Genomic DNA, 15088 nt, shown 5'->3' on the forward strand with positions numbered 1-15088 from the left:
ACAAATATGAAGTTATCGATTTGATAAACTGAAATTACTGCCCAAACAGAATAATCTGACCTCAATTTGATGTGAATATTTAATGCCTTCCTGAGCTGAGAACAAACCTGGAGTACTGTGTGCAGTTTTGGTCTCCAAATTTGAGGAAGGATATTCTTGCTATTGAGGGCGTGCAGCGTCGGTTTACTAGGTTAATTCCCGGAATGGCGGGACTGTCATATGTTGAAAGACTGGAGCGACTAGGCTTGTATACACTGGAATTTAGAAGGATGAGAGGGGATCTTATCGAAACGTATAAAATTATTAAGGGGTTGGACACGTTAGAGGCAGGAAACATGTTCCCAATGTTGGGGGAGTCCAGAAGCAGTGGCCACAGTTTAAGAATAAGGGGTAGGCCATTTAGAACTGAGATGAGGAAAAACTTTTTCAGTCAGAGAGTTGTGAATCTGTGGAATTCTCTGCCTCAGAGGGCAGTGGAGGCCAATTCTCTGAATACATTCAAGAGAGAGCTAGATAGAGCTCTTAAGGATAGCGGAGTCAGGGGGTATGGGGAGAAGGCAGGAACGGGGTACTGATTGAGAATGATCAGCCATGATCACATTGAATGGCGGTGCTGGCTCGAAGGGCCGAATGGCCTTCTCCTGCACCTATTTTCTATTGTCTATTTTCTATTGTCTATAAAAAGTTAAAAAAATATTCCCCCATGAACTAAAATTATAATTTGTGGGTGAAATATTAGAGATTTTTTTAGGTTTGTTCTCGTCTAAGGATAGGCATTTAACATTAAGTTCCAATTGAGGTCAGTTTATTCTCTCTCTTTGGGCAGTAACATTCATTTGATTTTTGCATACCAAATAAATCCAGTGACACAAAAAAATCATAGACTATTGTTGTAAGCTCAAATCTTATCTCCCTGCAGAAATGAAAATGAGCAGCAGACAGCATTATAATCTGAATTTATAAAAAAGTGTCGTTCATGGCCAATGGAAATCTCAATTTAATTCTCTGGTCTCCCTCTCCCATGACCCTCAGTCTGAAGAAGGGTCTCGACCAGAAACGTCACCTATTCCTTCTCTCCGGAGATGCTGCCTGTCCCACTGAGTCACTCCAGGATTAAGCGTCTATCTTCTGTGTAAACCAGAGTCTGCAGTTCCTTCCTACATGAGTTCTCTTTCTACTTGTGTCCATATGCAATACAATACAATATATCTTTATTGTCATTGTACAGGGGTACAACGAGATTGGGAATGCGCCTCCCATACGATGCAATAAATTAATTAATTTAACCAACTAACAACCCAACGAAACAAATTGTAACAGTTTTAAAACAGAATAAAGTGCAAGTAGGTCTGTGCCGGATCACTGTGCGATGTGACCATCCGGCTCAGCAGGACCGGTTCATAGCAGCTATGGCCCTGGGGATGAAGCTGTTCCTGAGTCTGGAGGTGCGGGCGTAGAAGGCCTTGTATCGTCTGCCCGATGGAAGGAGTTCAAACAGACTGTTGCAGGGGTGTGAAGAGTCTTTGTGGATGCTGGTGGTTTTTCTGAGGCATCGTGTGTTGTAGATGCCCTCCAAGGCTGGTAGCTGTGTTCCGATGGTCCTCTGAGCTCTATGGACTACCCGCTGAAGAGCTTTCCTTTCTGCCTAGTGTGGTGGGTTTTGCTGCTGCCCTTTCATCAACTGCTTCCCTTCATCATTACCATGCCCTTTTCCTCGTGGCATTACTGCACAATACCTTCTCTTTTGAATTACCTGATGAACACGTCTACTGTACGATTTGTCTGAATAACATTGCAAAACAGAGTATTCACTTAACTCTGTACACGTGATAATAATAAACCTATAGCAAATTAATTTTACCTCAGAAATGTAAGTTACTGTCGTTAATATTATATATCACCCCAAACACCCAAAATATTCAAGTGTTAAATTTGGAACAACAAAATTAGAAAAACGTCAGCCTTGCAAGGGAATTACATTCAGTAAAATCCACCATGGAGCTCAATTAAAAGTACACTACGTGCAAATTATACGACATGTCCCGGCGATCAGCACGCCGGCAAGCAGCGGCCAAGCACACCAGCAGGGCCGGCTCGCCTGCCGCAGACCGAAGACGAGCTCGCGGCGGACCGCAGACAGAGGACCCGCTCGGTAGGCCCACAGCCCAGCCTGCCCATCGCAGACTGAGGCCTCGCCCACTGTGGAAAGAGGACCCGCTCGGTAGGCCCAGCCCAGCCTGCCCATCGCAGACTGAGGCCTTGCCCACTGGGGACAGAGGGCCCACTCGGTAGGCCCAGCCCAGCCTGCCTATCGCAGACTGACTCGCTGCGGATTGACAATGGACGACCCGCCGGTAGGCCTGGACTCCAAACCCGGCCCCCAGCCACCGGCATCGACGGGGCCTGTGCCACTGAGATCGAGGAGGGCCCCATGGGCGAGGGGGCCGAGAGCGGGGAGGGGGACCCGTGCCACCGAGAACGGGAGGGGTCTAATGGCTACCTGGCTGGGGGCCACCAAGATCGCAGGGACGCCCGGCAAGGGGAGGGGAGGGGGTGGGATGGCGCCTGCTGCTACATGCAGGCCTGGTTTGCTGCTGCAAGCAGAAGATAAATCTATTCGATTAACTTCATGTAACTTTGTCGGCTCCAGATACATGGCGACTCGTGCACTGCCCAGGTGAGTTATGCTGTAGGATTTTACCTGGTTGTTTGTAAAACAAAGCATTTCACTTTACCTGGGTACATGTGACAGTAAATTGTCATTGAATATGAACTTGCTTCAGTAACATTGACGCTGTACCTGATTGTCTGGAGTGGTTTCTGTCGATGGCAGAGGCAGATTGGATTCTTCGCACACAGCTAGACTTCTCACCAGTTTACCTTTGGCACCTGACTATGAAGCACAGCAAAAACAAATAGATCATTGCTCGTACATGTTTGGAAACATCGCCAGATTGCAATTATATTACAAACTATATAACAGGAGCAGAGATTTTTTTTTGGAGAGAAAAAAAGTTATAACACTGGAAAATTCCACTCGACATAAATGTGCACCTTTCCAATGAAATAATGAGAAAAATGAAAATAAGATCTTCTCATGGCAATTTGTTAAAATAGGTTTACTCATCCAATTTCTAATTTTGTCAAACGGATTAATACAGAACATTTGTTTTTTTTTGTAAATATAGAGCAAATATCTCACTTTTACAATATAATTCTCTGCCTCAGAGTGGAATTCTCTGCCTCAGAAGGCCAATTCTCTGAATGCATTCAAGAGAGAGCTAGATAGAGCTCTTAAGGATAGCGGAGTCAGGGGGTATGGGGAGAAGGCAGGAACGGGGTACTGATTGAGAATGATCTGCCATGATCACATTGAATGGCGGTGCTGGCTCGAAGGGCCGAATGGCCTCCTCCTGCACCTATTGTCTATTGTCTATAAGACACCCGAGACACAAATCAAATAAAATATTGTCCACAGTCTAGAAACCTCCCAGAGCTGATGGAAGATAAACAGTGCATCACACGTATGCTTTATTTAACCAACAATACCAAAGCATTGGGAGCACGCAGAAAAGAACACAATCAAGCCTCAAATCTGTATCGAGGGACGATCACTTGGTTTTATTTCAAATATTTTCTCAACTTTTTCCAAGATAAATTTAGAATTGCTTCAATCTTTATGCACAGATATTCCAATCTTTAGTATTTAAATGAAGTGGTAAATTAATTTACGTTAAATACTCTTCTTCTGTGGAATTCTCTGCCTCAGAAGGCAGTGGAGGCCAATTCTCTGAATGCATTCAAGAGAGAGCTAGATAGAGCTGTTAAGGATAGCGGAGTCAGGGGGGTATGGGGAGAAGGCAGGAACGGGGTACTGATTGAGAATGATCAGCCATGATCACATTGAATGGCGGTGCTGGCTCGAAGGGCCGAATGGCCTCCTCCTGCACCTATTGTCTATTGTTTATTAACGTAAATTAATTTACCACTTGATTTAATTTTGGGGACAAATCCAACATAGTGAGGATGACCAGTCAAAGGCAGTAATAAACTTATCATTTATTTTAATGTCAAGCCCATGAGAGAAAAGACAATTCAGGAGATAAAGCTGGGGTAACTCAGCGGGCCAGACAGCATCTCACAAGATACTCCAGCTTTTTGTGTCTATCTTTGGTTTGAACCAGCATCTGCAGTTCCTTCCTGCGCAAAGACAATTCTGCTTTTGGTTTTGTGTAATGAACCAGATTTGATTCGGGGGGCTAAAGGTGAAGGAATCCCGAGGAGGGGCAGTGTCATAGAGTCATAAAGTCATTGAGTGATACAGCACAGGCCCTTCGGCCCACATTGGCCAACATGTCCCAGCTACACTAGTCCCACCTGCCTGCTTTTGGACCATATCCTTCCAAACCTGTCCTATCCATGTACTTGTCTAATTATTTCTTAAACTTTGGGATAGTCCCAGCCTCAGCAATGTCCTCTGGCAGCTTGTTCCATACACCAACCACCCTTTGTGTGAAAAAGTTATCCCACAGATTCCTATTTTTTCCTTCACCTAAAACTTATGTACTCTGGTTCTCGACTCCCCTACTCTGGGCAAGAGACTCTGGGCATCAACCCGATCTATTCCCCTCATCATTTTATACACCTCTATAAGATCACCCCTCATCCTCCTGTGCTCCAAGGAATATTGTCCCAGCCTACTCAACCTCTCCCTGTAGCCCAGACCCTCTAGTCCTAGCAACATCCTCGTAAATCTTCTCTGTACCTTTCCCAGCTTGACAATGTCTTTCCTATAACATGGTGCCCAGAACTGAACACAATACTCTAAATGTGGCCTCACGATCATCTTGTACAACTGCAGCATGACCTCCCAACTTTTATAGTCAGTACTCCGACTGATGAAGGCCAGTGGGGTTGGGAGAGTGGGCAGAGAGGTGGCAAATGGAATGCTCATGCACTTTGATAGAAGGAATAAAGGCGTAGACTATTTTATAAACGATGAGAGGATTCGGGAAATGGGAGGTGTAAAGGGACTTGGGAGTGCTGGCGAATTATTGCCAAAAGGATGATTTGCAGATAAAGTCGGCTGCACGGAAGGCAAATGCAATGATAGCATTCATTTCAGGGGGACTACAATATAATAGCAAGGATGCAATGGTGAGGTTTTATAAGGCACAGGGTCAGACCACATTTGGAATATTGGGGAAGTTCTGGGCCCCATACTGTATCTGAGGAGAGATGTGCTGGCACTGGAGAGGGTCCAGGGGAGGTTCACATGAATGATCCGGGGGATGATAAGGTTAACTAATATATGAGGAGCATTTGATGGATCTGGGCCATCTCGCTGGAGTTTAGAAAGATGAGGGGGATCTCTTTGAAACCTACCAAATAATGAAAGGCTTAAGGGCCTGTCCCACTTAGGTGATTTTAAGGGGACTGCCGGCGACTAGGCTGTCGTCGAATGTTCGCCGGGGTGTCGCGGGCATGATCGTGAGGAGTCTTCAATGAATCGTAGAGGATCTCGGCGCGTCGCGGAAAGATTTTCCAGATAGAAATTTCTCGCCGACCTGCCGAACCGATCAAGATCCTGTTGCAATTTTGTAGCAACTATCTTCATTAGCTACAATGCCGCCCAATTTATTGACATCGGCAAACATGCCATGTACGTTCTCATCCAAATCGTTGATATAGATGACAAACAGCAATCGAACCCTGAGGCGACACCACTAGTCACAGGCCTCCAGTCTGAAATACAACCCTCCACCATCACCCTCTGCTACCTTCCATGAAGCCAATTTTCTATCCATTCAGCTACCTCCCCTTGTATCGCATGAGAAGCCATCAGGGACACCAGCAGGTTTCTTGACTTCCCACATCCTGCAGGAGGAACATTGCACCATTTTCCCTGCCATCACAATAGACAATAGACAATAGGTGCAGGAGGAGGCCATTCGGCCCTTCGAGCCAGCACCGCCATTCAATGTGATCATGGCTGATCATTCTCAATCAGTACCCCGTTCCTGCCTTCTCCCCATACCCCCCTGACTCTGCTATCCTTAACAGCTCTATCTAGCTCTCTCTTGAATGCATTCAGAGAATTGGCCTCCACTGCCTTCTGAGGCAGAGAATTCCACAGATTCACAACTCTCTGACTGAAAAAGTTTTTCCTCATCTCCGTTCTAAATGGCCTACCCCTTATTCTTAAACTGTGGCCCCTGGTTCTGGACTCCCCCAACATATAAGCAAGTTGCATGAGAACAGGAACAGCAACATAAGAAAGTCAGACTGTCTTGCGTCCCCAGCGCTTGCACTACCAGCTGAGCACAAACTAACGTGAGGACACCGACACTATCCCACTGCAGCACGGACGGACGGACGATTACATGGATCTTCATTCATTCCACCGTTTCAGGTTTGACAAGCCTTTGCACTGAAAAATGGCCCTACCTTAGGTCTTTTCCTTTGTTGCCCCTGGTGCGCCAGACGTTTCTATGCAGCAAATTATAAACAATTGTCACTCAATGGACGAAGGCAAGCAGAAAATTGACACCATTATTAAAACATTACAGGTTTTAATAATAAAACATGTTGATGTTATGGTACATGCCGCTGATTACGATATTCCATGTAAACTTCAGAATGACCTAGCTGTAAACGCAGATGGGTTGGTGAGTAAGTTTGCTGATGACCCCAAAAGTGGAGTTTCAGTCAGAGAGTTGTGAATCTGTGGAATTCTCTGCCTCAGAAGGCAGTGGAGGACAATTCTCGGAATGCATTCAAGAGAGAGCTGGATAGAGCTCTTAAGGATAGCGGAGTCAGGGGGTATGGGGAGAAGGCAGGAACGGGGTACTGATTGAGAATGATCAGCCATGATCACATTGAATGGTGGTGCTGGTTCGAAGGGCTGAATGACCTCCTCCAGCACCTATTGTCTATTGTCTATTGTCTATTGGAGGAGCTACAGACTGTGAGGAAGGCTTGTCAGAAGATACAGTGGGATATAGGTCAAGATGTGTGATGTATAGATCAGATGTGTGTAACCTGAGCAAGTGTGAGGCGTTGCACTTTGGGAGGTTGATTATAAGGAGAGAGTATGCAATTAATGGCAAGGCCCTTAACAGCATTGATGTGCAGAGGGATCTTGGAGTCCAAGTTCATAGCTCACTGAAGGTGGCAGCACAAGTAGATGTTGTTGTTCATCCTTTGGGTTCGAAGATGACCAAGTAGATAGGATGGTATAGAAGGCATGTAGTGTGCTTGCCTTCATTGCTACCAGCACTGAATATAAGCGTGAGGAAGTTATGATGCAGGTCTATAGGACTTTGGTGAGGCCGCATCTGGAGTATTGCATGCAGTTCCGGTCGGCCCATTGCAGGCAAGATGTGGTGGCACTGGAGAGGAAACTTACCAGAGTGCTGCCTGGATTAGATGGTTTCAACAGCAGGGGGAGTTTGATAGACTAGTTAACAAATAGGGACTGCAGATGCTGCTTTATACCAAAGATAGACAGAGAAAGCAGGAGCAACTCAGCGGGTCAGGCAGCATCGCTGGAGAAAACGGTGAGGTAAGAAACGTCACTTACTCATGTTCTCCAGAGATGCCCTCTGACCCGCTGAGTTACACCAGCATTTTCTGTGTATCTCTGGACAAAAGAAATCAGCATGAAACGGGCCATTTGACAATTGTTCTGTGCTGAGGTTAATGGCAAGAAACGTTTTTTTGTGCAACCTATGTGATCTACCTTTCCAGTATAAATTCAAACACTTAATTCATAATTTCTTCTTCCTAACCCAATATCAAATTAATGACATCTTAATCAATTAATTAATTAATGAATTAATCAATTGATTGATTGATTGATTAATTGATGACTCTCTTAATTACATTGGAATTTCATGATTAGTATGGGTGTCAGAGGTTATGGGGAGAAGGCAGGAGAATGAGGTTAGGAGGGAGAGATAGATCAGCCATGATTGAATGGCGGAGTAGACTCGATGGGCGGAATGGCCTAATTCTGCTCCTATCACATGACCTTATGATCTTATGACCTTATGACCTTATGTTCTCCCAACATAGTATTGCTGATCAAACTTTGGGATCAAACTTCGTTTTGCAAAGGGAACTCAATGGCAATTCAATTTTGTGTCTAGTCTGAAGAAGGGTCTCGACCCGAAACGTCACCCATTCCTTCTCTCCTGAGATGCTGCCTGACCTGCTGAGTTACTCAGCATTTTGTGAATAAATACCTTCGGATAAACAGGGATTGTTTACTCTGTAACATTGGAAGTTGAGGGGAGACGATAGTAGTATATAATAATGATGAGAGGCATGGATGGGGTCGACGGTCAGAGCTGGTTTTCTCAGGGTGGAAATGTCCAACACTAGAGGGCGTAGCTGTACGGTGTGAGTGGGGAAGTTTACTGGAGATGGGCAGAGCAAGTTGTTTTTTACACAGACAGTGGTCGGGGCCTGGAACACATTGGCAGGGTCGGTGGTGGAGACAGTGGTGTTTAAGAGACTTTTAGATCGGCGCATGGAAGTGCACATCCATGTTAGTGTGAAGGGCAAAGCAGGTGGGCGTAAGGAGCTTGGATGATGAGGAAAATCGAAGCTCTGGTCCAGAATAAGAAGGAGACATGGGTCACGTATAAGCAACTGGGATCAAATGTACCCCTGGAGGAGTTTCGGGAACTGAGGAGCACGCTAAAAAAGGAAATCAGGAGGACCAAAAGGGGACAAGAGATAGCTCTGGCAGATAATATTAAGGATATTAGTACAGCAGGCAGTGAAGAAAGCTAATGGTATGTTGACCTTCATAAGGAGAGGATTTGAGTACAGGAGCAAATAAGTCCTTCTGCAGTTGTATAGGGTCCTGGTGAGACCACATCTGGAGTATTGTGTGCAGTTTTGGTCTCCTAATTCGAGGAAGGACGTCCTTGCTATTGAGGCAGTGTAGCGTCGGTTCACGAGGTTAATCCCTGGGATGGAGGGACTGTCATATGAGGAAAGATTGGAAAGACTAGGCTTGTATTCATTGGAGTTTAGAAGGATGAGAGGGGATCTTACAGAAACGTATAAAACTATAAAAGGACTAGACAAGCTAGATGCAGGAACAATGTTAGCGCAGCGGTAGAGTTGCTGCTTTACAGCGAATGCAGCGCCGGAGACTCAGGTTCGATCCTGACTACGGGTGCTGCACTGTAAGGAGTTTGTACGTTCTCCCCGTGACCTGTGTGGGTTTTCTCCGAGATCTTCGGTTTCCTCCCACACTCCAAAGACGTACAGGTATGTAGGTTAATTGGCTGGGTAAATGTAAAAATTGTCCCTAGTGGGTGTAGGATAGTGTTAATGTGCGGGGATCACTGGGCGGCACGGACTTGGAGGGCCGAAAAGGCCTGTTTCCGGCTGTATATATATGATATGATGATATGATGATATGATAATGTTGGGAGAGTCCAGAACCAGGGGACACAGTCTAAGAGTAAAGAGGAGGCTATTTATAACTGAGGTGAGAAGGAACTTTTTCACCCAGAGTTGTGAATTTGTGGAATTCTCTGCCACAGAAAGCAGTGGTGGCTAATTCACTGGATGAATTTAAAAGAGAGTTAGATAGAGCTCTAGGGGCTAATGGAATCAAGGGATATGGGGAGAAGGCAGGCACGGGTTACTGATTGTGGATGATCAGCCATGGTCACAATGAATGGCGGTGCTGGCTCGAAGGGCCGAATGGCCTCCTCCTGCACCTATTTTCTACGTTTCTATGTTTCTATGATAATCCCAAGAGATTTTCTAAATTCATTAAGGAAAAAAGAGTAACCAGAGAGAGAATCTAAATCAAGAATCAAAACAGTCAACTCTGTGTGGAGCCACAGGAGATGGGCAAAGACTTCAATGATGAATTTCTCCTCTGTTTTTACTGTGGAGAAAGACATAGGGAGCAGGATGCTCAGGGCAGTCAATGGAAGTGTCTTAAGGGCGGTCAGAGTTATGGTTGAGGAGGTGCTGATGGTCCTGGTGCTTATGAACATAGACAAACCTGCGGGGCCTGATCAGATATATCCGGGAGATCACAGATATATCCGGGAGAGGGGGGACAAAGTGGAGTGTGGGTTAAAAGAAGATTGAGCCACTGGGCCAAACCTGAGACCACTAGCGCCACCATGTGGTCTCTACCTCCGGCTAAGACTAAGTGGCTGGGGCAAACCTGAGATGCTAGAACCTCGTCCTGCCCCAAAGATACTAGAGGAACAAGATAGACCACTCTCGACCCTAAAAACCGTAGTAAGCCACGGCGCCATTTTAGTAGGCAGAACCTTGCAGAAACATTTTAAAAGAAAAATAACAAAAATCTCTGAATTGATAGATGAGATATTTTCTGCATTTTAATGGTATCATCACACATGCTGTCGCCCCAAAACGCTGATTACACTACGATAGGCATAGCGAGCAGCGGGGTCTGCCTACTAAAATGGCTCCTTTGCGTACTACACTTCAGTATAGGCGATTTCAACGGAGTGGTCCATCTTGTTCCTCGAGTATCTTTGGTACTGCCCACTGGCAAGGAGGGACTGTGCACACACACACACACACGCACACGCACACGCACACACACACACACACACACACACACACACACACGCACACATGCACACGCACGCACGCACGCACGCACGCACACGCACACACTCGCACACACGCGCACACACGCGCACACACACACACACACACACACACACGCACACACATGCACACACACGCACACACACGCACGCACGTAAAGGCCGGCCACCAGGATAATCCAGAGACCAGCAGTGTCATCTATTCAAGCCCAAGGCTGAGCACCCCCCTCTCGAGGCAAGGGTGAAGTGCAGGGTGAATCCTGAGATCACAGCGCCTCTTCCTTCAAGGACCAAGAAAGGCTGCTGGGACAAGTCCGAGATCGCCAGTGTCATCGCACATGAGCTCTGACGGTGAGGGACAGCGCCCCCATGTGATCCTGGACTTTATTACCACTGTTGTCAAGTTGGAAAAGAGACGGAGAAGATTTACAGGGGTGTTACCCGGACTAGAAGGTCTGAGCAATAGGGAGAGGTTGGGTAGGCTGGGACTCTATTCCTTGGGGCGCAGGAGGATGAGCGATAATCTTATAGAGGCGTCTTCGCCCGCCATGAATCGCAGGGCTTGGGTCGGCCCACTGCGGACCTTTCACCGTCCGGCGCGGCCTGGAACGTGGCAACTTCAACAGCCTGACCGCGGGAGAAGACGGCAGGGGAAGAGAAAAGATATTCTGGCCTTCCATCACAGTGAGGAGGTGACTGGAGGAGACTCACTGTGATGGATGTTTCTTTTTGTTTGGTGTTGGTTTGTGATTGTGTGTGTTATTGCTTATTTTTATTGCTCTTGTTGTTGGACTGTGGGTAATCTTTCTTTTCACTGCACATTTATGTGTATGTGACAAATAAACTTGACTATTGACTTATAGAGGCGTATAAAATCTTGAGAGGAATAGATCGGGTAGACACACAGAGTCTCTTGCCCAATGAAGGTGAATAAAGGAACAGAGGTTATTCACTTTGGAAGTAAGAATAGAAAGGCAGATTATTATCTGAATGGTGTCAAGTTAGGAGGAGGGGGAGTTCAACGAGATCTGGGTGTCCTAGTGCATCAGTCAATGAAAGGAAGCATGCAGGTACAGCAGGCAGTGAAGAAAGCCAATGGAATATTGGCCTTCGTAACAAGAGGAGTTGAGTATAGGAGCAAAGAGGTCCTTCTACAGTTGTACCGGGCCCTGGTGAGACCGCACCTGGAGTACTGTGTGCAGTTTTGGTCTCCAAATTTGAGGAAGGATATTCTTGCTATGGAGGGCGTGCAGCGTAGGTTCACTAGGTTAATTCCCGGAATGGCTGGACTGTCGTATGTTGAAAGGCTGGAGCGATTGGGCTTGTATACACTGGAATTTAGAAGGATGAGGGGGGATCTTATTGAAACATATAAGATAATTAGGGGATTGGACACATTAGAGGCAGGAAACATGTTCCCAATGTTGGGGGAGTCCAGAACAAGGGGCCACAGTTTAAGAATAAGGGGTAGGCCATTTAGAACGGAGATGAGGAAGAACTTTTTCAGTCAGAGAGTGGTGAAGGTGTGAAATTCTCTGCCTCAGAAGGCAGTGGAGGCCAGTTCGTTGGATGCTTTCAAGAGAGAGCTGGATAGAGCTCTTAAGGATAGCGGAGTGAGGGGGTATGGGGAGAAGGCAGGAACGGGGTACTGATTGAGAGTGATCAGCCATGATCGCATTGAATGGCGGTGCTGGCTCGAAGGGCTGAATGGCCTACTCCTGCACCTATTGTCTATTGTCTATTGTCTATTGACAGAGGTTTAAGGTGAAGGGGGAAAGATTGAATATGAATCTAACGGGTAACTTTTTCACGCAAAGTGTGATGGGTGTATGGACCCAGCTGCCAGAGGAAGTAGTTGAGGCAGGGTCTATTATAACGTTTAAGAAACAATTAGACCAGTACATGGATAGGTTAGGTTTAGAGGGAAACGGGCCAAATGCAGGCAGGTGGGACTATCGTAGATGGGACATGTTGGTCTGTGTGGCAAGTTGGGCCGCAGGGCCTGTTTCCACGCTGTATGACTCAAATACTATGAAAATGGTGAGGCAATGGCAAAGGAAGAAGTCTCTCAAGTCCAGAGATCGTCGCTGGGGGGTAGGGGAATGTGACAGTGCCCCCTCCCTTGGAATAAATCAAAGATACACTGGAATTTAGAAGGATGAGAGGAGATCTTATCGAAACGTACAAGATTATTAAGGGGTTGGACACGTTAGAGGCAGGAAGCATGTTCCCAATGTTGGGGGAGTCCAGAACAAGGGGCCACAGTTTAAGAATAAGGGGTAGGCCATTTAGTACTGAGATGAGGAAATACTTTTTCAGTCAGAGAGTTGTGAATCTGTAAAATTCTCTGCCTCAGAAGGCAGTGGAGGCCAATTCTCTGAATGCATTCAAGAGAGAGCTAGATAGAGCTCTCAAGGATAGCGGAGTCAGGGGGTATGGGGAGAAGGCAGGAACGGGGTACTGATTGAGAATGATCAGCCATGAGCACATTGAATGGCGGTGCTGGCTCGAAGGGCCGAATGGCCTCCTCCTGCACCTATTGTCTATTGTCTATTGTCTGTAACTGCAGATGCCGGTTTAAACCGAAGATAGGCACAAAAAGCTGGAGTAACTCAGCGGGTCAGACAGCATCTCTGGAGAGACGGGATAGGTGACGTTTCAGGTCAAGGCCCTTCTTCAGGCTGGTGTGTTACTTTTAAGAGCAGACCATTTTGATCATTTAGAAAAACGCACAAAAAAAAACGGTGAAATTATCCTACATTGAAACTACTTTAATCAATGGAATTAGCAGTCACATTTTCAGGCACTCGAATTCTAGGTGCCACCTCACCTGGTGATCAACCTTTGTGTCATTTGCCTGATCTTCCTTCGCCACGTCCAACTGTTCGGTACTAACGATGCACGTTACACAACCAGATGGCGACATTTCGATATTTTCCTCAAATCCAGCTTCCTCCAGTGCCTCTTGCATTAATGTGCTTTTCTGAGACATTCTCACAGAAGGTTACACAAGATGTGGTGACCTACGGAGTAAAAACATCAACTTACTTTTATTTTCTTGCTATGAAAAGGTTAGGAGACCAAAACTGCACACAATACTCCAGGTGCGGACTCACCAAGGCCCTGTACAACTGCAGCAGAACCTCCCTGCTCCTAAACTCAAATCCTCTTGCTATGAATGCCAACATACCATTCGCTTTCTTCACTTGCCTTAGAGGGAGTGCAGAGAAGGTTCACCAGATTGATCCCTGGGATGGCGGGACTTTCATATGAAGAAAGACTGGATAGACTGGGCTTGTACTCGCTGGAATTTAGAAGACTGAGGGGGGATCTTATAGAAACATATAAAATTCTTAAGGGGTTGGAGAGGCTAGATGCGGGAAGATTGTTCCCGATGATGGGGGAGTCCAGAACCAGGGGTCACAGCTTAAGGATAAGGGGGAAGTCTTTTAGGACCGAGATGAGAAAACATTTCTTCACACAGAGAGTGGTGAGTCTGTGGAATTCTCTGCCACAGAAGGTAGTTGAGGCCAGTTCATTGGCTATATTTAAGAGGGAGTTAGATGTGGCCCTTGTGGCTAAAGGGATCAGGGGGTATGGAGAGAAGGCAGGTACAGGTTACTGAGCTGGATGATCAGCCATGATCATATTGAATGTCGGTGCAGGCTCGAAGGGCCGAATGGCCTACTCCTGCACCTATTTTCTATGTTTCTATGTTTCTATTTTCAGAACAAGTCTCCTTGTTTTCCTTTCAGTATTATTAGATAGAATGTAAAGGATAAATTGGGTAAGTCAAATTCTGTGGTAACCATTGTTGGTCAACAACTTTTTATATGAATACAAAAAATAGATTCCAAATTCCTTATTATTGCCATTATTATTGCCTTATCAAGAATAAACACAGCTAATTCGCAAAAAAACCTAGTAACATGCATTTAAAAGCTATTTGTCAACATACCTAGCAAATTCCAAAATCGACACAGTCAATTATTTAGTATAGCACGTACACATTCTGGACAACAAAATCAATTTCAATTCCAAATCAGTGAGTTACTAAATTGGTTGTTGTGCATAAATGTTACAGTATAAGAATGGCCATTTCGGAAAGGCACTGTGGCACAGCGTTAGAGTTGCTGTCTTACAGCGCCAGAGACCCAGGTTGGATCCAGACTGCGGCTGCTATTCTGTACGGAGTTTATACGTTCTCCCTGTGACTGCACGGCTTTTCTCCGGGTGCTCCGGTTTCCACCCACATTTCAAAGATGCGAAGGTTTGTAGTCTAATTGGCTTCTGTAAATTGTTTCTCGTCTGTAGGATAGAACTGGTTGATCGTTGGTCAGTGGGACTCAGTGTGCCGAAGGGCCTGTTTGCACGCTGCATCTCTAAGCTAAACTAAACTAAACTAAACTAACCCATCACAGAGTACAAGATCTTCAGGCGACACAGTGATAGAGCATCTGCCTCACAGC

At 46.0% G+C, this 15088-nt stretch overlaps 1 protein-coding gene across 9 annotated transcripts in view; it reads right to left on the reverse strand.

The window, feature by feature from the left end:
- LOC144592942 (cAMP-regulated phosphoprotein 21-like) overlaps positions 1-15088 on the reverse strand; it is a 164995-nt gene that overhangs the window by 89841 nt on the left and 60066 nt on the right. For all 9 annotated transcript variants that reach the window (XM_078398257.1, XM_078398258.1, XM_078398263.1 and 6 more), the window contains 3 exons: positions 13450-13642; positions 6448-6489; positions 2801-2893 (listed from right to left, as the gene is read on the reverse strand). In XM_078398257.1, coding sequence (XP_078254383.1) covers positions 2801-2893; positions 6448-6489; positions 13450-13611 — 297 coding nt within the window. In that variant the 5' untranslated portion in view covers positions 13612-13642. The remainder of the gene's footprint in view (positions 1-2800; positions 2894-6447; positions 6490-13449; positions 13643-15088) is intronic.

This window comes from Rhinoraja longicauda, chromosome 4 (assembly GCF_053455715.1).
Source record: "Rhinoraja longicauda isolate Sanriku21f chromosome 4, sRhiLon1.1, whole genome shotgun sequence".
In the NCBI taxonomy this organism is placed as follows: domain Eukaryota; kingdom Metazoa; phylum Chordata; class Chondrichthyes; order Rajiformes; family Arhynchobatidae; genus Rhinoraja; species Rhinoraja longicauda.